The sequence below is a fragment of the Cyprinus carpio genome, chromosome B7 (assembly GCF_018340385.1).
Source record: "Cyprinus carpio isolate SPL01 chromosome B7, ASM1834038v1, whole genome shotgun sequence".
NCBI classification, from domain to species: Eukaryota; Metazoa; Chordata; class Actinopteri; order Cypriniformes; family Cyprinidae; genus Cyprinus; species Cyprinus carpio.
This window is the reverse complement of record NC_056603.1, coordinates 18,758,548-18,779,373: the sequence shown is the minus strand read 5'-3', so window position 1 is coordinate 18,779,373 and position 20,826 is coordinate 18,758,548. Positions and strand designations below refer to the sequence as shown.

General features: G+C 36.4%; 3 protein-coding genes across 7 annotated transcripts; 2 read left to right on the top strand and 1 right to left on the bottom strand.

Annotated features, from left to right (window-relative positions):
- Positions 1-1,550: 1,550 nt before the first annotated feature.
- LOC109094211 (transcription factor PU.1-like) lies at positions 1,551-9,211 on the top strand. Of its 4 annotated transcripts, none has more exons than XM_042727692.1 (6): positions 1,551-1,911; positions 2,443-2,535; positions 2,632-2,713; positions 4,612-4,805; positions 7,885-8,053; positions 8,168-9,211. In XM_042727692.1, the coding sequence occupies exons 1-6, from the start codon at positions 1,870-1,872 to the stop codon at positions 8,479-8,481; spliced, it is 894 nt and encodes a 297-aa protein (XP_042583626.1). In that variant the 5' UTR covers positions 1,551-1,869; the 3' UTR covers positions 8,482-9,211. The 4 variants fall into 4 exon arrangements, with proteins under 4 accessions (XP_042583626.1, XP_042583629.1, XP_042583628.1 ...); XM_042727693.1 differs by having other exon boundaries at positions 1,552-1,911; positions 2,635-2,713; XM_042727695.1 differs by lacking the exon at positions 2,443-2,535 and having other exon boundaries at positions 2,635-2,713.
- A 1,334-nt stretch (positions 9,212-10,545) lies between these two features.
- si:ch73-314g15.3 (uncharacterized protein LOC368688 homolog) lies at positions 10,546-15,057 on the bottom strand. Of its 2 annotated transcripts, XM_042727691.1 has the most exons (13): positions 14,639-15,057; positions 14,366-14,517; positions 13,761-13,849; positions 12,882-13,000; positions 12,618-12,720; positions 12,447-12,535; positions 12,159-12,308; positions 11,914-12,081; positions 11,766-11,835; positions 11,603-11,681; positions 11,355-11,508; positions 11,001-11,105; positions 10,546-10,876 (listed from the first exon to the last, which is right to left on the bottom strand). In XM_042727691.1, the coding sequence occupies exons 2-13, from the start codon at positions 14,470-14,472 to the stop codon at positions 10,826-10,828; spliced, it is 1,284 nt and encodes a 427-aa protein (XP_042583625.1). In that variant the 5' UTR covers positions 14,473-14,517; positions 14,639-15,057; the 3' UTR covers positions 10,546-10,825. The 2 variants fall into 2 exon arrangements, with proteins under 2 accessions (XP_042583625.1, XP_042583624.1); XM_042727690.1 differs by lacking the exon at positions 14,639-15,057 and having other exon boundaries at positions 14,366-14,616.
- Positions 15,058-15,333: 276 nt separating this feature from the next.
- Positions 15,334-20,696, top strand: LOC109094208 (ARL14 effector protein-like). Its single transcript, XM_019107895.2, has 5 exons — positions 15,334-15,549; positions 16,056-16,254; positions 16,377-16,517; positions 19,939-19,991; positions 20,188-20,696. Exons 1-5 carry the CDS (start codon positions 15,479-15,481, stop codon positions 20,414-20,416), a joined length of 693 nt encoding a protein of 230 aa, XP_018963440.1. The 5' UTR covers positions 15,334-15,478; the 3' UTR covers positions 20,417-20,696.
- The last annotated feature ends 130 nt before the right edge of the window (positions 20,697-20,826 follow it).

The window sequence follows — 20,826 nt, the reverse complement described above, 5'->3', positions numbered from 1 at the left end:
CACTCCATTTATTAATAATTCAATTCAATTTATCAATTTATTTGTCAGTAACCTGACAAAGGTTAAATCTTTGACCAAAGGCAACAAAGAAACTACTCCTTTTTTGGAGGCAAAAAAATGTGCAATCATTATAATATGTGCAAGTGTCTGTGCAATAACAGCATATCAGTAGTAATCTTATGGGTCACCACAAGCAAGTTGACAGGATGAACATGTTTGCATCTAGACGATGACTGGCAACAATTTCTAACTTTTTGTAAAGACACATACACTTTAAATTTAGAGGCACAAGTTATGGCAAAACATATAGTTGGATAATTCATATTACAATTATATGTATAATTGTAATGTATAATTCTTCTCCCAGTATTCTTTTTTTATAATAATACCATCTAATAATTGTAAATAAATCAGTAATAAATCATTTGGGATCACATTGAAAAAGCAGGAAGAGCTCTGATGTTTTTTTTTTTTTTTTTTTTGATGACAAGCTACAGTAACTGAATCCAAACGAATTAGTAAATGAATCATACAGATATACTATTGTACATAAACTCAAAAGGTGATTTTTACAATGTGATTTGCCTGACTATTGTGTGTGCTTTTTATATTTAAAGGGGACAAAGCTATCTTCTGCAGTTAAAAAGTATCCTGTATATAGAATGAAGAAGTGTGCATGCAAACACTCACCAAGATAAAAGGAAAAAAGTACAATCTTTTGTTATATATGACATTTTTATCTTTATCTCCATGCTGCAGCTTAGCTTTGTGATAAGTTTGACATAGTAGATGAGGAGATTAAATGGCATTTTATACAATGTACTATATTCAGATCCCTGAACATTTTTGATTATTTCAAAGCATTCCCTGTAGACTAGGTCAACTGCCTATGTATGTAACTTTCTCTTCCGTAAGTGATTTTAACGATATTGTTAATTGTATGACCAGGAGAAACGCAGACAGAAGGTTTGAGACAGGTGGAAAGCATGATAAAGATAGAAGATGTTTCATCATTGTCATTCAGGATGTTGTATCTCGTGTCCCAGCATGTAGTGATGCAGATAGGAAATGCAATACCATCAGCCATCTTATCTGTTAGGTCCTCTGTCTGCAGCCATGATGAGGCTGAAGCCCCGACTCCAAGATGTGAACATTAGTTTTTCCTAGTTTATTCATGAATCTGTTTGTTTAATTTGAAGTCTGTTGGGTAGGCTTCATTTTTTATTTGTGATATATTTGTCCTCAGATTTGCCTTATTTACTCACGGTTTCACCTGACAAAAATCATCTATTCTCTAAAAAAATAGGAAGCCTTTTTAATTGAGAAAAGTCTGGAAAGTTTTTACATAAAGCATTACATTTCCGAAAATGGCACCAATTTCTGTGTATTTTCATCCCGCATTAAGGACTTTCTATAGAACAACAAGCTCCATGGAGGTGGACAGGAAGAAGAGCGGTCAGCTGAGCTGTCGCTGATTGGCTATTGGGGGAGGTGACACTTTACGCCTATTCTAACTGCAAAGATAAAATCCCCACCTGCCATTACCCTAAAATCAGGAACCTCCAGCGAATACGCACACACTTACACACACAGACCCCAAAAATAAAGAAGTAACAAACAGAAACTCTGTCCCTTTTCTACGGCCACTGCCAGGGTAGGTTACCCTCTGCAGTGTATCTCTGGTTGGCTTCTTTTTTGGGCCTTTGGATACCTTTGAGGCCCCCTGCGTGATAAGGTGCGTGAGTTAGATCATTGGTTTCATTTGGTAAGAGGAAATTTAGCAGAGTTGAGCAATGGAACGGGGACAGTTTTGAAAGCCCTTGAGAAAGCATCAGAGTTGCAGATTGAGTGTCAGGCGGCAAGGAACCCATGCTGCATCCGTACAGAATGGAGGGGTACATCATCCAACCCGTGAGTATTTTTTATGCACTAAATGGTCCTAATATGATGCCGCTGCTGTTAATAGTTGCATACACAATGCACTTTTTGTTATATTGCTGTCAGCGTGTCAAACGACACTGCGAGGACTTGACATCGTGGACATACTAGTAACCGAATGAACAGCTGGATCTTTTGTCTTTTTTGTAATATTTGTGTTTGACATCCATCCGTCTTTTATATCTTTAGGATGGTTTGTAATTTTTTTGGTGTATTTATTTTTTTATGAATGTAAAGCAGTTTAAGATGCATGAATTGTTATGTCAACCACTTCAAAACGTCAGTCTGTTGAGATTCATCTACTCGTATTGGATCTAAACATCTTTATTGATGTGTAGTGGATCAATTAGAGACCCTTTGACAAGTTTGGATATTACAAAATGCTAATCAATAAATGCCTTTAATTATAGCTAACATGTAGTGGTATGTTTGTTGTAACAGGCTATGATTAATGAAAAAATAAAGTGTTCTCCAAACTGTATAATAATCATAATTTCTACATAGAAAGAAGAGAGTAGAGAGAGAGTAACCTGGACTGGCTGGATGTCACAGACACCGTCTGTACAAAAAGATTACTGGGCAGTTTTAACCAAAGATGTGAGGCTTTTCCAATATGGTACAGTGTATTATTATTTTGGTATTGGCTCCAGTCATTCAAACTGGTCACCCTTTGTCTCTTGTCTATTTGCTTAGCAGCAAACAGAGGAAATGTTTGAATCAGAGATGTATCGACCACCAATGGAGTATCAGTATATCATTGACGACAGTCAGAATGGTGAGTTTGTATTTTATCCATTATTCCTTGTAACTGAAAATTATAAGATATCCACACAATCAAAAGGTGGTGTGTGTGTGTGTGTTTTACTCTGAAAATCTAATGGCTTCTGTTAATTGATAATAAAGTAATGCAACTAAATTATTATCCACAGACTTAGAAAATATATGTATTTAAAATAATAATAATAATAATAATAATGGTGTTAATAGCTGTTGTCTCTGAGCCTCCACTCTTGCCCATTCACTTCCCAATGTCATTATTATAAACAGGTATGTGATACCAAAATAAAAGTCATTCAGAAATAATTCAATTTAATTAAATCCAAGTTTATTTATATAGAGATTTTTACGATACAAATCGTTGGGGAGCAAATTAAATTTGTTAAATTATTTTACAGAAAATTACGTTTCTACAATATTTAGTAGTAGCTTATCAGTGGTGACTGTCAGTTTATGTACATTTGGCAGAATTGTACGGAAAAATCAATTTAAGACCCAAACAGGCGATGAACACTATTAACAGCAATTATTAAATAATGCAATCAAACTTATAGCAAAATTTGGTAATCATCAAACAGTGGTCAAAATTAAAGACCCATAAATCAGATTTTATAATCTAAAAATTTACCAATAAATTTATAAACCAATGATTAATTTACCTGGATGAACATTTTTTTTTTTCCTTTAACAACAGTTATGCAAAGTGCTTTGACTAAATGGCCTGCATTTTTAAAGATATCTTCTTATATATAATCAGTTTCATATACATTACTGATCCCCTGGAAATAAGACACTTGAGTGTTAAGAGGCCCATGTAAACAGCATCTTGTTATATTAAGCTAACGGATCAAAATCACACCCAGGGGCAGCTGGGACTGAACTGTAAGGGGACGTTAGGAGAGCGAGCGAGTGGAACCGGGCGAGTGACCTAGCACAAAGCAGGAAACAGATGCCTCTTTCTGACAGGCAAGAAAACTACAGACGTAGAACGACAAATATCCCCAAGGGCTTCTGTCCAAAATGAGACAATATAGCAATTAAGCTATGTAGGCGTCTAAAATAGTGTGATAAACAGTAGCAGCAGTTTCTGACTTTCAGGCTGAGGGTGGTTATTGCATTTCAGTACTGTGTAGGACTGTGAGAATCTTTTTTGATACAGTTTATGGTGAACTTTGGTTAGACCTTAGTGTTATTTAGTCAGTCATTTCTTCAGACAACTATGTGCTGATTTTGGAAGAAGTTAAATGACAGGGAAACCGAAAACAGCTCTGAGTTTCGCTATATAGCAGTAAAGAAGTGCCGTGTAAATTTTCCTTTTCTTTTTCACAAGACTTGTCAAACCATTTATGTAACAACTATTTCTGTTCAATAGAGGAATGTACACCTTTCTCCAGAAAATGCAATAAATGTCATATACAGCTTGACTACAACTTTTATGAGTTTAGTGGGATTTAAATTTCGTGAAATCAGATTGCTTACAGTGGTGATGTGTGGAAAATGATTGAAAATGAAAACACATTCAAGTGACAGATGCACAAAAACATGCTGTGGATTATTCTATGTGATGAGACTTAAAATAGATAAATAAAAAAATCTAACCGTTAAATACAATAAAAAAAAAAAACCAACATGCTTGAGGCTATTCAAAAACTAAAGGAAATGGTGGTGTGAACAGGAAACAGTGTGACACTCAAAGTCCCAGGGCTTACAGTGAGAAAGTAAATGTAATTTCTTGCATGCGATTGAATTGACGGACAGAATAACGTGACATGGTTGATTTATCAGTTACTGGTATCAGCTTACACAAAGAGCATGTGACGTATTGTCATATTACTTTTGCTTGTTAAAAGATGCTTTCTGCTGACCCTCCGTTTCAACTTCACTGTCCTTGTCTAGATCACGCTTGGGATTATAATACACATCATGTCCATCCAGTGGATTTCGAGAACCTTCCAGAGAGCCACTTCACAGAGCTACAGAGCGTACAGCCACTACATGCATCGAATGTGCATCGCTTCCCAGATGTTGAGTCGGGCCATTTTATCGACCCAGGCCTGACTGGGCATCACCTCACTCTGCCCCCTCCACAGGTGAGACCCGCATTATCTATTAAACACCTGCTAATAAATACCACATCACTTTCATGTCTTTCCATGTGCAAACACTTTCTTCTATGTTTTGATATCCTTACGCAAGTTCTGTGTGAGCTCCGGTCACATTATTAGTAGTAAGGGTAACCATTTTGTTGAACACAGTGCAGGAGACATTTGAGAACAGAGAAATCTTGCTTGTATTTCTATAAAACCGGGTTTAATAACTTTTGGTTAAAATTATCTGGTGCTACGTGACACAAGTGGGTGTTGATGCTGGTTAGGAGGTTGTTGAAAGCATCTGTGCCCAAGCTATTGCTCAACTAAGCCTTATCCTGACCAAAACTCAACACTGTCACCGTAACTGCAGTCTGCACACATTTATCAACTGCCATTACACAGAACAGCCCCACTTACACAAACAAAACCACTCTTTATTGTGACACTAGCATACAAGCGCACAAATGTTACAGCTTGAAGACAGTTAGAACAGGACTTTGGACACACCCCAACACACAAAATACATAAGATGTTAGCATTTATATTGAAACCATAAGGGATTTTAAACCCTTATTATTTTGTTTTAAGCAGTTAATTAGAAAATAGCTACATTCTGGAAATCTTCTACACTGGCTTTGATTTAATATATATATATAAAGGTCTGTTTGCTTGACCTTTTGGTGTAGTTTTTGCTGATATTTGTACAAAAAGAGGATATATGTGTATATTGACTGCTCTGTGGGTGGAAAATCAAAGAGAACCTCTTGAAAGAGATCATTTAAGATCTCTTTTGCATACCGCAGTGATTGATTTCCCTTACTTTGGTTGTACTTCTTCTTGAAGGCAGACTCTAACCATAAAGTCTATCGCAAAAGAAAGCCTTTCCTTTGTAGACGTCCTTGTAGAATGAAGCAGACATCCGTCCACAGTTGATGTACTGCCTGTCATACAGGCTCAGAGTCACTGGAAGGTGCATGATGCTTGGAGAAAAAAAGTCCTGGGTTTTAGCTAATTTTGTAATAACTTTATAAATAATAATTTGGACGGTTTTGAAAGAAGTCTCTCAGGCTTACCAAGGCTGTATTTATTTAATCAAAACTAGAGTCACACGTTAATCTTGTTAAGTATTATTACAAATTTAAATAGCTATTTTGCATTTTATTATATTTATTTCTATGATGGCAAAGCTGAGTTTGCAGCAGCCATTACTTCAGTCGTCAGTGTCATATGATCCTTTTAGAAATCATTCTGATATGCTGATTTAGTGCTCAAGAAACATTTCTTTTTATTATCAATGCTGAAAACAGTTTTTTTCTTCTTCTCAGAATTCTTTAAAGAATAGAAATTTCAAATGAAATATACATCTTTGTAACAATATAAAGGTTTTATTAACACAAACCATAAACCATTAACACAACATAAAAAATAATCATCCTTTTGAACGGTAGTTCAAAACCAAATTACTTGTTACATATTTACTTGGCCATAAATGTTGTAAACCTTGACTGCAGTAATTTACCACGATAATATAGTTCTGCCACAATTTAAGTTATTAAAGTTATTGTCACTACTGAAACCATAATAAATTACTGTGTGATCTCTTTCAAACTGTTTTTTATTATTATTTTAATGTGAGACTAATGCCAAGCAACCACATTTTTAATGCCAAGCCACAACAATAACTGTTATTTTTGGCGGAAACTGCAGTTACCATGGTAATTTCTAAAGGGGCTGTTGTGAATTCAGCAGCAGTTATTCTGTAGATTAGTTATTTACACCTCAAACCCTAAGCAACGACAGCTTTTTTGCGTTTAAGCCTTGTATGTACAAATATAACTATCTGAGAAGAGCAATGCTGCTTTCTTGGCTGAGTAGATGAGTATCGCTTTATCACGCTGAAAAGTGTTAACTACAGATGCAAGTATTATATACATTCTAAAAACAGGCATGTCTTTAAGGGCCTAAATGCTAAATGGAACTACCATCTGATTTCTGAAGCCCAGCACAAAATAAGGGTGTAACAAATCCACATAATATTTATTCATTTATTTTAAATTAGGTCATACTTTATTTTAAGGTCCAATGTTCTCTATTAACAAACCATTAACTATGACTTTTGTCTCAATAAACTCCTAATTTACTGTTTATTAATAGGTAGTTAGGTAGTTGTTAAATTTAGGTATTGGGTAGGGATGTAGAATATGGTCATGCAGAATATGGGCTTTATAAGTACTAATAAACAGTTAATATGTTAATAATAGGAATGCTAACAGACAGCTAGTTAATAGTGAGAATTGGTCCCTATACTAAAGTGTTACCAAAATTTCAAAATAGTATGACTATCATGTGTTTGTGAGGACACTCTCCTCAAATCATCAGACTTTTCAACTGTCGTGTCGCAAGAAATTGCCACCCCAGCACTGTGTGTGCAATCGCATGAGGCTGCTATGATCCTTGACACTTTGGGTTTCTGTAAGGGCTTTTTACAGTGAAGTGGTTTAACTGACAAACAACTTTTTCGTTTGTTTTTCAAAAACATTTCTTAATATTAAATTCATTATTTGATAACGTTTTCCTTCTTCTCTTCCTCTATACATACTATACATCCATAGTATTCTATAGATGCCCTTGCTGTAAACAAATAAACATAAAATATTCTGTAGCTTTAAGTTTCACTGCACTGTTATATCGGCAATATATAAAAATGTAACGTTCCTCTTTCTTAATGTTGAACAAGTCTGAAATCTCCAGATGACACATTTCAAACCACCTGATCGCAGACATGCCTTCCTCATGTATAGGGAATTCCCCTCTTTAAAATAAGGATTCTTAAATGGTTCTTGCTATATAGAGTTTGTGTGTGCTATATTCTTCTGGAGAAAAGTCTGTAAACTTAACAGTACAATGTACCAGTAATTTTTTGGCAGGAAGTTCATTTCAAGTTTTTCATAATCTTCAGATGAGCATATTTATTCCTGGGTACCAATATGCTAAATAGTTATTGAATTAGATGATTCTGTTTGGGACCTTTATTTTTTCGATGTGCCCTCTGATAATTATATACTTTATGTCTTCACAGATGACATATTTGCCACGGCCATCTGTGTGCTACCCTCACAGTGTACAGCCGTCTCCTCTCCAGCGCAGCTCAGATGACGATGACCCCGGCAGTCGCAGTCCTCCATTAGAGGTGTCTGATGAGGAGTGTATGAGAGACCACATTACATCAACAACAGGAGGAGAGCACAGTAAGGACAAAAGCTAAGACCAATCTCACCTCATAAGGACACAACCATAGTGATTCTATGGAAAGTGGATCTTCTAGAATCTAGATGTAGGTGTTCATTTCCTTTGTTTTTCAGGTAACAAGAAGAAAATTCGCTTGTATCAGTTCCTGCTGGACCTTCTGCGAAATGGTGACATGAAGGACAGCATCTGGTGGGTTGACCGAGAAAAAGGAACATTCCAGTTCTCTTCCAAGCACAAAGAGGCTTTAGCACACCGCTGGGGCGTACAGAAGGGAAACCGCAAGAAGATGACCTACCAGAAGATGGCAAGGGCGCTGAGAAACTATGGCAAGACGGGAGAAGTCAGGAAGATCAAGAAAAAACTCACCTACCAGTTCAGTGGAGAGGTACTTGGGAAGAGCCACACAGAAAGGAAGATTTACATGTAAACATATCCGTAAAAAAAAAAAAAAAGCATGAAAGAGGAAGAAAAAAACTTGGAGAAACCAAGAGAGAACCATTTTCCTCTATGAAAACAGAAAATGGACCAGAACTCTTACCATAGTTATGACCCTATGGTTTGAAAGTTGACGATTATATTTTTCATTCCTTTTTTTATTATTCACCTTTGCATTAATTAAGTAAGTTTAAGTCCTTTAAATTTCAGTAGCTTTTGTGATGCAGGACCAACATTAACACGTCTGTATAGTGTGTACATATGGGGAAAGGACACATTTAAAGAGCAGATACAATGACCAAAGTGGGTAGTTTTTATAAATTAGACAAAAAGCTATTCTCGAGTTAAAGACAGTTGCAAACTTCACCACCACGCATGATGGAAAAAAAAAAAAAAAAAAAAAATCACAAAAATACAAAAAGCAGAAGTGAAAACGAATGACACAGGCTCACACAGCACGGAAAACTCTGTCACGTCTGGGTAACACACACACACGCACACACACACACACACACACACACACACACACACACACACACACACACACACACACACACACACACACACACACACACACACAAACACACACACAGAGACGCACACAGAGACAGATTCTATGCTCATGTTTGTACTGTCTTTATCTCACCATTACATTCCATCTGAAGAAAATGAAAAATCTTTATAGAACCATGACGAATAAACATTAATTGTGAATAGAAAAAGTGAGTTTGCTGTAAACCATTTGTTGAAAAGGCTGTATCATATTTCAGGGTAATTTCTCAGCAGTGCAATGACTCATTGAAATTGTTTAAATATAACCTTAAAAATAAAAAGAATCAGAGCCTAAGAGCTGTGGGAAAATCTTAGTGAACAGAACAGACCCAACGCATCAAACATATTTCAAATGACCTTTTCGCAAGAATTTACACAAATTTTCAACTCTATGCTAATGACCTTTTTACAAGGATTGACAAAAATGTTCAACTCTATGCTAAGAACATATTTACACTGATGGATCTGGCGCCAGGTTGAGTGATAATTTATTATCCATTTGATACAGAACTCTTAATGACTTGTATTGAATTTAAAACCAATTTAATGAATTTAATGGTATTCTCACCAAACACATGAAAATTCACGCCACACACCTTCAACAGACATCCTTTAGGATCAACAGTATGCCAATTTTGATTTTAACTTAATCTGATTTTTTCTATTAATTATATTTTTAAATTCTATTAAAACTGCCTAAAAATAAATGTGCCATATCTGTTATTTTCGGATGTGCATGCTTTTCTGCATTTGGGTTAAGTTTAAAACAACTAAAATGATGAAATAATACCCTTAAACTAAATATGAAAACCTACTCGAAAAACCATTAGTGAAAATCCAACTTCTCAGCAGCAGTGGGAACCGCACCCCTTACACAGAGCACCTCAGCTGCAAGCAAACGACCTCTGAGCGCCCCCTGTCAGCAAGACCACTGAACTGCTGAAACGATATTTAAAGTGCCCCATTATGGATTTTTGGAAATTACCTTTCATGCAGTGTGTAACACGGCTCTACGTGAATGAAAACATCCTGCAAAGTTTTAAAACTGAAAGTGCACCGTGTATAGAGTTATTGTCTCTCAAAAGAAAGAGTCGACCCTTAATCATTGAAATTAGTTGTGTTTAAAACAAATCCCAAGCCGTTTGATGTTGATGTCAACATGAAACATTAGCATATCGCCCATCCACTTGTTGGTCTTTTCGCATTGGTCTGAATGAAAATGCAAATTCATTCTTTGCCACTAGGTGGCGCTTTTGGAGCAGTAAAAATAGTGGTTTCCCCGGTTACTGTACATAAAGCAACATTAAAGCTGCTTTATCAGGCATTACAGGCTCATGATGAAATGAAAATAAGAGGGTTTGGAAAAATGGATCGGTGAGCAAATCGTTTGTGAGTCGTTGAGCAAGTAAGTTAAAAATAAATGCATATTATAAGACAATGAAAGTGTTTTTTGACCTTGCATGCATGTCATCCCAAAACCAAAATATGAACCTGTCATTGCCCATAATAGTGGAACTTTAAGAACATTTATTTGTCTTTTAATATATTTAAATAAAATAAATTAAAGTTCACTGATTACATTTAATTTCTTACACAAGAATTAAAGAAACCATTAAATAGTGGTTACTGTGGGAAAAAAAAAATGTATGCACATATTCCTGGATTCACAGATCCAGTCTGTGATTTCTTTACCCATAAGGGTTCATCTGATGATCATGTAACCACACTCTACTTTTTACAGAATGCAAAACAGGTTTTCTCTTTTTGAATAAAATTAAATCCAATCAGGAGGTCTTCTGTAAGCTGCTGGAGGGCTTGACAAGAGGAACATACCACTGTAGGTAAAGAGGTTGATCATAATTATCATTTGGTTTAAGTTACACAGTCAAACAAACAACAACAACAACAAATAAATATATATATAATAATTCTGCAGAAATTCAACAGTGGTATGTATACCTCTTCTGTCATCCCTGCTGTCCTTCTTCCCTCTGTGTTGAATGGAGGCTTCAAAAACCCTTTGAAATGCAACTTCACCAATTCATGGAACGTTTTTAAGGAATCCTGAAGTGTATTGAGGGGGAAAAAACAGCTTTCAAGCTAGGAAACAGACTTAAGACTTTCTTGTTAGGAAACAGACTGCTATCTAAGCATTTCAAGCCTATTTGCAGTAGCAAAGGCATGCTTTAAAAAATAAAACAAGATTTTATGATTAAATACTTCGATTTCACAGTCATTTACAGTGACATTTTAAACACAATTTGAATTGTACTGTTACACAGTTAAAAAAAAAACTGTTGTTAGATCTCTTACCCGTCCTTCTTTTGAGCAGATGTATGTGAACCATCTCAGCCCTGCAGCCACATGTGTGATCTCATCAGCATAAATCACCTCTAACACCTTCACAGAGCTTGTGTCTCCCTGAGCAGCGAAGCGCGAAAGAGTCTGAGGGTGCACATCTAAACCTCTGTGTAAAAACCATGTGCAGATACAACTAAATAGATATTTTCAGATACATACATGAAAATAACAGAATCTGACGGATATGAGATGTGTTTTACCTGGCCTCGTGGACCATGTGCACTATAGCTAGCCTCGCCAAAAGGTCTTGAGACGTATCTGTTGCAGATCGCCACAAACCTTTAAAAAAAAAAAAAGACTCAAATTGAATCTCTAACATCACCCATGTTAAGACAAAAAAGACAAACACATGAAAACACTGACCGTTGTGTACTGGTAAAGCACCAAAGAAGCTGCCAAGCTCCATAATCCTTTGCTCTAGTAACTGATAATGCTGCAGATGTCAAATGAATCAAAGTTACTTAGTTAGCATTACGCCTAAATAATAAAAGGTGTAAACATGTATACAGACCTTGGCTTCATCTCCTGCTACTTTGACAAAGTCATCAAAGAACTGGCGAGGCAAAGGCTCACCATTGCTCAATCTAAATGTGGAGAATCTTGCTATGACATCCCAGGACAGGTCTATCGCCCACTGCTCTATATTAGCAAGAGAGTGCAGTAAAGCAATCCTACTCGCCTGTTGAAACAGAAAAAATTACTCATAGGCTTTCTACTGAAGAACATAAACTAGTGTCTAACCGAAACAAAGTTTACCAGTGTGCCACCCTTGCCCCGTTTGATTTTTCCAGGCTCCACAACAGTCAGATTGTCTTTTCTGTTAGGCTGCGCGGGAGGGCTGGCCTCCCCAGTCTCTGTTATTTTCCCTCTGTCCCAGTTCTCTTGCACTATCTTGGTCAATGAAACCTACACAATACAGAAAAACAAACAAGCAGAAGTCATATGATGATTTATTTTGGGCAATCAGAAAGTGTCTGATGAAACTGAGATGTGGTGAATGTTACTGTTTAGTCAATCACTACATGTTAAAGGACATTTTCAAACCTTTTCCTGTGGGTCTGCGGTGTGAAGGATTTTGGTGGCCCACATGCAAAGTGTGTTTTCTGAGGAAGTTATTTCCACAGGCAGACTATCTGCAAAGAATACAGCACAAACAGGCATTGTGTACCATAACATGACATACAATTCATATTTTTGTATTCGGTCATTGCTCACCTTGGTGGGGTATTTCTGTCACTGGGATGGGACAAAGTGACAGTGTGCTCTGGGTATTTATATACACTTTTCCATCCAGTACACGGACATCATACACTTGGTTCTGGTGATAATAATATGAGACACATCAAGAATGCTAGCAGTTTGATCCCTGTACGTTAAAGGTATAGTTCACCCAGTAATGAAAATACAGGAAGAGTAAATTACAGAATTGTATTTTTTGGATGAAATATTCCTCTAAATTGGATCATCATAACAACTTGCCTGCAGTCCGGTGGAAGAGGAACCAGTTTCAAGGCTGAAGTCAAAATAATGCCACGGGCAAATTAGTGCCAGTTTCCCATTGCCCAGATCCTCAATATCACCCTGCTCAAGTGGGCCCCCTGTTAAGCAATGGATCATTATATTCAGATATTAAAACAATTCTTTCATTGTACTGTATTACAATTATGTGATATTTTCACAAAGACCCTTCATTAACTTACATCACTGTTTTGTCAGAAAATGCTTTTAAACTTGCGTGTATTTAAACAAATCAGGATAAATATATTCAATTAGAGATAAAGGAAATATAAAACAACATCCAAGCAAATGTCTAATGTATCACTAATATTTCACTTAGTCAGTGGACGTTACATCAAACCATCTAGAAAGAGTTTTCTCTCAGGCTGATGATACACTGGGCAACGGATACTTTGGCCAATGTTGCCATCAATGGGCAACCAGGTGAGACACAGGGCCCACGTCTGATCTAAAACATCCAGATAAAAATTTGTTACTCATTCTCAATGGGACAGTGGCCAAGCAGCATTGGTCCAAAAAAGCTGCCCCGTGTATCATCAGCATCAAAACTCTCTGTGCAAACAAGGCTTGTGTGGGAAGTCAGAATAAGGCCAAGGTGGTGATAATGGAATAAAGAGACAACTATATAAAGTCACTTTGTATGGGAGGGCACAAAATAAATTATAATTAAAAAGGAACCATATGAAAGCATAAAAACTTAACAGTAAAGTAGTTGCGATGGTCGGATGACAAACTGAATCTAAAACCAAAACCGGTCCGTCTAGGAAGTCACATGCCTTGCCTTGCCTTGCCCACATGACGCACAAGAATTCTTTGTATCTGATTAGAGTAACAACTAACCTTCATGTGGGCAAGAGGAATCCATAGCCCAGAATTTATCATCCTTTGTATGCACCAGGACTATATGCTCTCCATCATCAGAGTAAAACCTTAAAAATATTGTTGTTGTTTTTTATATATATATTTTCAGAAAATAAGTAAATGTGTATATATGAAGAAATATTATACTGACATGAATTTTGTTAGTGAAAATACAAATATCTACAGAAGTCAACATTTGAAGTGGATCAAAACCTTTCATCAAAGTTGTCCTAAAACTAAAACAATACCCGTTCTTGCTTTAGGACAACTTTGATGAACTTTTTTTGAGCCACTTCAGATGTTGACTACTGTATATATATATATATATATATATATATATTTATATATATATATATTCATTCTCTAATACATGCGAGTGGTCCCACTTTTGGACCCCAACGCATTTCTCTAATTTAAGACATTTTTCCCCCATTGTAAATTGTTTTAGTATAACATCAAAACTGATTTTTTTTTTTTTTTTAAAGTTGCTTTTCCAAAAATGTATGTTTTACAGAATATCTTCTTATAACAGATCGAGAGCATCATATGTTTATGTGTGTATTCATACAATGACAGGCGCTTACTTCGTGCATGGTGACTTAAATGTAGATTTCTCTCCCACACACTGCCAGTTTCCAGCCTCGACGATGTCTTTCAGCGCATCAACTAAATCCTTCTCGAAGCGCTCCATTCAGAACCTCCTTATACCTGCCACTGCCTTTCCAGATCCATATGCCTAGCAAAGAGTACAGAAGTCAGGAGAAATTCTTTGCGGCTAGAATAAACGCCGAGGGAACTGTTTTTAGACTTCCGGTTACGACTTTTTTCAAAATAAAAGTTACAAGTTTACGTCTTACGTTTTCTGAAGCAAGTGCTCTTTTTTAAAAGTGTTGTTTTGACTATCAAATACTGAAGCGATGGCTTATCTCCTCATAAGAAAAATACGTCACGTGATCAAACAAATAACAGCGCACATGTGGGCGTGCAGGGAAATGAGAAAGCAGACAGACTGGATAAAGAAGCAACAAAGGAAGAACATGTTGACGTCAAAATTAAATTATCAAAAAAAGAAGGGAGGAGTTTAGTGTTGAAAAATGCAAAAAATGTCAGCAGCAGTGGGAGAATGATATCTGTACATGATACATATGTATGGAAAGTAAGAAGGGAAATAAAGGTAAGGAACAAGTCATAATAAACAGACTGAGGACTGGACATTGCAAGCTAAACAAAACTCTTCATGTTATGGGAAACACCCGACAGGACTATGCGATGAATGTCAGGAGGAAACAATTAATCTTTATATCATGTAAGAAATATATACAAGAAAGGCAAGAGTTCAAGAATCAGCTACGGGAAATAGGTATAGTAGAGCATAATGTTGAAAATATAGTAACATATGGAAATAATGACCAAGGACGGAGATATTTGTTTAATTTTCTAAGGAGGACTGGACTGGAAGTACGAATTAAGATATAGTAAGTTAAAGTGAAACAGCAGATGGCAGTAATGGAATACTATGGATGACAACTTCCGATAAACGCCAAGGAAGAAGAAGGAGAAGAAATAACAGCGCATGCGCAGTTAACAAGGTCCGCGTTTTGATACTCCCGCGGTGCTGCTTCTGAAAATGACTGTAGTTCGCGTGGAACAATAACAGATTATTATTTTTTTTAAAGTTTTAACACGAATACATCACCATGCCGATCTCCTGTTCAGCTATTGATTGCTCAAACCGGTTTGCCAAAGGTTCAGAGATCAGATTCTACAGGTAACGAGCGTAACATGATTTTTTTGACGCGCTTTGTGTTAAGCTTCACCGTTTAACGTTAACTTACCTGTGCACGAGTTGTTGTAAGATGCTGTACATCCACAAACAGATTTCATAGTTAACATATAACTTGGCCTAAATGTAAACTACCTAAAATACTACTTTCTATCTCGAAGCGACACAATCTTTACCCTTCTTGCTTATTGTGGCGCGTCGTGTTTGTCTGTGCCCCTTTTTCACTTTTAATATGTATAGTCTATAAGAGATGGCAGCAGATATGGATATTATATTTAATATCATAAAATAATAAACTTGCTTGTGTTATGTTGCCACTAAAAGAGAAAAAAAGGACTTGTGCCAGCTTATTATGATAGGTCCGCTTTTTAAATGAAGGTGATTTGCACAGGTTGCCGATTTCAGAACACAATATGCATGCCTAGGTAAGCTGTATTGGAGGTAACCGTAATCAATGGAGATGCAGCCCCCTTTTCTTTCTCTCTGTTCAGGTTTCCAATCAGCAAGCCTCAGCTAGCCGAGCAGTGGGTACGAAACCTTGGGAGAAAGAACTTTGTTCCCACTCAGAACTCCTGTTTGTGCTCGGAGCATTTCCAGCCTGACTGCTTCCGTGACTATAATGGAAAACTGTTTCTTAGAGAGGATGCCGTGCCAACTATTTTCACAAACTCTGGAGGAGATGGCACAAAGGTGTGTGTCTTTGCACTTAGTAGAGTTAGTCTTGTTATCCCGTTCTAAAACATCAATGTAACCACTTCAGCGATGCAATCCCGCTCATTGTTTCATTCATGGTGTTTATGTATTGCTTACAGATTGAGTTACGGAAAAACAGAGGAGGTTTAGTGGCAAAGGATGCAAATGATTCCAGTCGGTTTGGTTCACTTTCTGATAAAGACAGAGCCAAACTATTCACAAAAGACAGAAGACAGCCTGTAAGAGACTCTAGCCTGAAGGTAACACATGCACTGCTGAATATGCAATTACTAACACTTTCTTTAGTCTGTTTTTAGCTTCTCTGAAAGTCATTAACACATCTCACACTTTTTTTGGTGTTTTATCCCATGGAGGGAAAAAAACCTAATTTTCAGATTTGCTGTATGTGAATTGAGCAAATCTTAAAGGTGTTTGGCAAAAAGGTGTGTCAAATATATAAGTCTGTGTAGATATGTTGATTGCACAGCAATAGCATGTACAACAGCATGAAAATTGAAGCCTGGGTAATGTATAGCAAAAAAAAAAAAAAAAAAAAACAAGAGGCAGATTTGATGATTTTCAAAACATTCTTGACAGGCAGTTTGTATAAGGAAAACTAAGCCTGCATGAATCTCTCTCTTTTTTTTTTCAGTGGAAATAACTGGCAAAGCAGTTGTATAGATGAAGCTGCATACCGTTTGTTTTTTTTTGTTTTTTTTTTATTATTACAATTGCAATGTAAGACTAGACTAAACCTTTCTTGTCATTACATAAGGCCTCAAGTTATATGAGTTTTTTCTGGCATTTTTAAAATGATTAATAAAATGGAATTCTGAATAATAATTAATTATTGAAAAGTACAGAAGTCAGTTTCTGCCACAGAATAAAATAAATAAAAAGGGAAATGCTGACTTATCTCACAATTCAGTTTTCTTTTTTTAACAATTCTGAATTTACATCTCGCTCTTCTGACTTTTTTTTTTTTTTTGGTAATTTCTGTTTACTTCTCGCAATTACTTTTTTTTTTTTTGCCATAAAATATATAATAAAGGTAATTTGACTTATCTCACAATTCAGACTTTTCTTGTCAAAAGTTTGTTGTAATTCTTGCATTTGAGGAAAAAAGTCCTCAAAAAAAAAGAGTGTGTGTGTATATATATATATATATATATGTGTAGTATATAGTATATACTATATATATATATATATATATATATATATATATATATATAAGATATATATATATATATATCTAGAGCCCGACCGATATGGATTTTTGGGGGCCGATGCCGATATTAACTCGAAAATTAGCCCGATTTATAAGCGATATTTTGATTTTGAAAATAAACTGGATATTTGAACCCATTTCCTATAAACCTACACTTACACAACATTCAATAGCAAAATATCTGCCTTTTCTATGTAATGTGGGCTGTATTAAACCATTTTCCAGAAGGGATTATATTAAAAAAGCCTTAGATTACAGTCTCAATGACTAAACAATTGCACATCAAAAGTATATATTTTTTAATGATCAAAAGAACACTGCATTAGAGGAATCTTGCAGAAGTAGTCCCACACTTTGCTGCTACTTGCGTTTCACCTTTTTTCAGCCATTCTGTAGGGCAGAAAGAGAGACAGAGAAAGAATAAGCATGTGTATTAATAATATACCATGTATCATTACTCATGTCATCATTAGAATTATAATAATAATAAACAGGGATCTCCTACATAGGCAAAAATTAGAAATATAGAGAAATATATATATATTTATATTAAAAAATACAGTTAGACGGTGTACAGTGTAATCGCTTGAACAATTATATATATATATATATATATATATATATAGTATATATATAATATATATATATATATATTTTTTTTTTTTTTTTTGTTCAAGCAATAGGTATTACCTATTACCTACTTATATTTAACTATATTATTACAACATTTTCCTGGTATGTCTGTAAAGCTGGCTTTGAAACAATCTGTAAAAAAAAGAAGAAAAAAAAAGCGCTGTTTCAGCTCACATTTATTTACATGTCCCCTCTGGTTTAATCATTTCTGACGCACCTACTGTAGTTACTGTAACTACCAATATTTGCTCTCACAGACACATTCACAACGGACCCGTATTTTCTCCTCTTCTCTTTGTGCATCTGAATCAAACCATCGTCATGCGATGGCGAACGTAAAGTTAGCCTACTGTTACCGGAAGATTACAGAATCAATTCGAAGTTGAATGGTTAACGTTAGTGTCCTGAACACAACCGCTGTCAATTTTTAGAAGAACCACCTTCAAAACAAGTTAATAGCAAGCATTTAAGGGGCCTGCTAAACAGGAAGCTATGTTAGCGTTAGAATAACGTAACAGTTGTTTTTTCGAGGCACGCTGTACATAACTTCTAGTCATGGACTCACGTACGCACGCGCCCCCCTGCCACAGTTACGCGGTCATTATGTGGGAAACACTGCAGATATATTTAGAATAAGTTAAACGCTAACGTTATAGTTTGACCTCTTATTAACGTTCGCGCTCTTCCACTGATAAACATGGTATTAGCTTTGTGGCTAATCTAATATAGCAATGCATTTAGCGGCTGTAAGTTATGTTACAGAATATTTAGTAGTGATAATGATAGGACCGTTAGCTAGAACTACCACACTGTTTTTATATACAGTGTATGAACTAAATCTACAATCATTTCACATGACGAACGATAGACTCACAGTCAAAAGAGTACATCTCCGTGGCTCGGCTGATAGCTTTCTTCTGTAGTGGATTTCTGGCGCTGTTGTCAACTGGGGAGTTGCAGAGCTCCCTCTGGTGGGCAAACTATGCAACACTCATAACATGAGTGAAGCATGGAGACTCTGTTTCTATGTTTCATCGGCCGTTATAAACCGCCGATGCCGATTTAAATGCAATTAGCTCAAATCGGCCGATAATATCGTCCGGCCGATATATCGGGTCGGGCTCTAATATATATATATATATATATATATATATATATATATATATATATTATATATATATATATAAAGTGAGTGAAAGTGAAAGTGACGGGACATTCAGCCAAGTATGGTGACCCATACTCAGAATTAGTGCTCTGGCATTTAACCCATCCGGAAGTGCACACACACAGAGCAGTGATCACACACACACACTGTGACACACACCCGGAGCAGTGGGCAGCCATTTATGCTGCGGCGCCCGGGGAGCAGTTGGGGGTTCGATGCCTTGCTCAAGGGCACCTAAGTCGTGGTATTGAAGGTGGAGGAGAGGAACTGTACATGCACTCCCCCCACCCACAATTCCTGCCGGCCCGGGACTCGAACTCACAACCCTTCGATTGGGAGTCCGACTCTCTAACCATTAGCCACGACTCCCCCATATATATATATATATAAACTCAGAATTGCAAGAGGGGAAAGGCACAATTACCTTGTTTGTTTTTTATCGTGTATCAGAAACCTTTCTTCCACAGAAAGTGTCTGTAAAGAGCCAAAAATTAAAAACTGTATTTTTTTTTTGAGCAAATCTGAAATGTGGTTGGCCACAAGGTTTCAAAGCATTGCTTCCTGAAATAATTGGTGCCATTTAAAAAGGATCAGCTATGGTTCAACTGACTACTTTTTCTTTTGTCAATCAGACATTTTTTATTCTTCGTTGCAGAGCAGAGGTGTGAATGACCGGAGACGTGCAGGGAAGGTCTCGTTAGGTGACAGGTACATGTCTTTTTCTAGATTCTCAAACTCATGAACACATCACCTCAGCCATAATTAAGATCAGCATATAAATCACTGTTTCAGTTAATTGAATTCCAGTTGTATTCAAAGTGTTTTATATGGTTTCTAAAACATTGGAGAAAAAAATGTTTGGATTAACTTATCCCATTTTTTGCCGTCTTTCTTGTCCCTGCAGACAGACCATGTCTCTCAAGAGTAAAGTGTATGACAGCAAAGGTCTGTTGATCTCCTGTGGAAGGGATCTGTGCGACTGTCTGGATGTAGACTGCATGGGTTGCTTTTACCCATGTCCCGAGTGCGGATCGCGGAAGTGCGGTGTGGAGTGCCGATGTGACCGGAAATGGTTGTATGAGCAGGTGGAGGTAGAGGGAGGAGAGATCATTCGCAACAAGTTTGCAAATTAGCTAACGCGTTGGAAGACCGAGAAGACACCACTACTTCTGCTTCTGAGCTAAAAAGACTGTCACAGGCTTGGTAGATGGACATTGTAGAAGTACTTGCTTTGTTTATTTTTTAAATGTAAAAGTTTAATAATGTTGTCTTGTGTTTTTGCTGCTATCACAGCTGTGTTCATTTTTGTAATCTTTCCAGGATTTCCACTTCTTTAGTTATGTTGCAATGCTGTAGCTGTTTCTCCCCCTTGAAATTTGTTTTCACACTTACAGAAATAAAATATAACTATAAGCAGAGTGCACAGTGCTGATTCAAAGGTTTTACAAATATGATCTTTTAATCTAATTTAAAAATGCGGTGAATATTTGGGAAAATGTATCTCTGTTCTGAATCACTCCGTCTACACTATCTTATTTAAAAT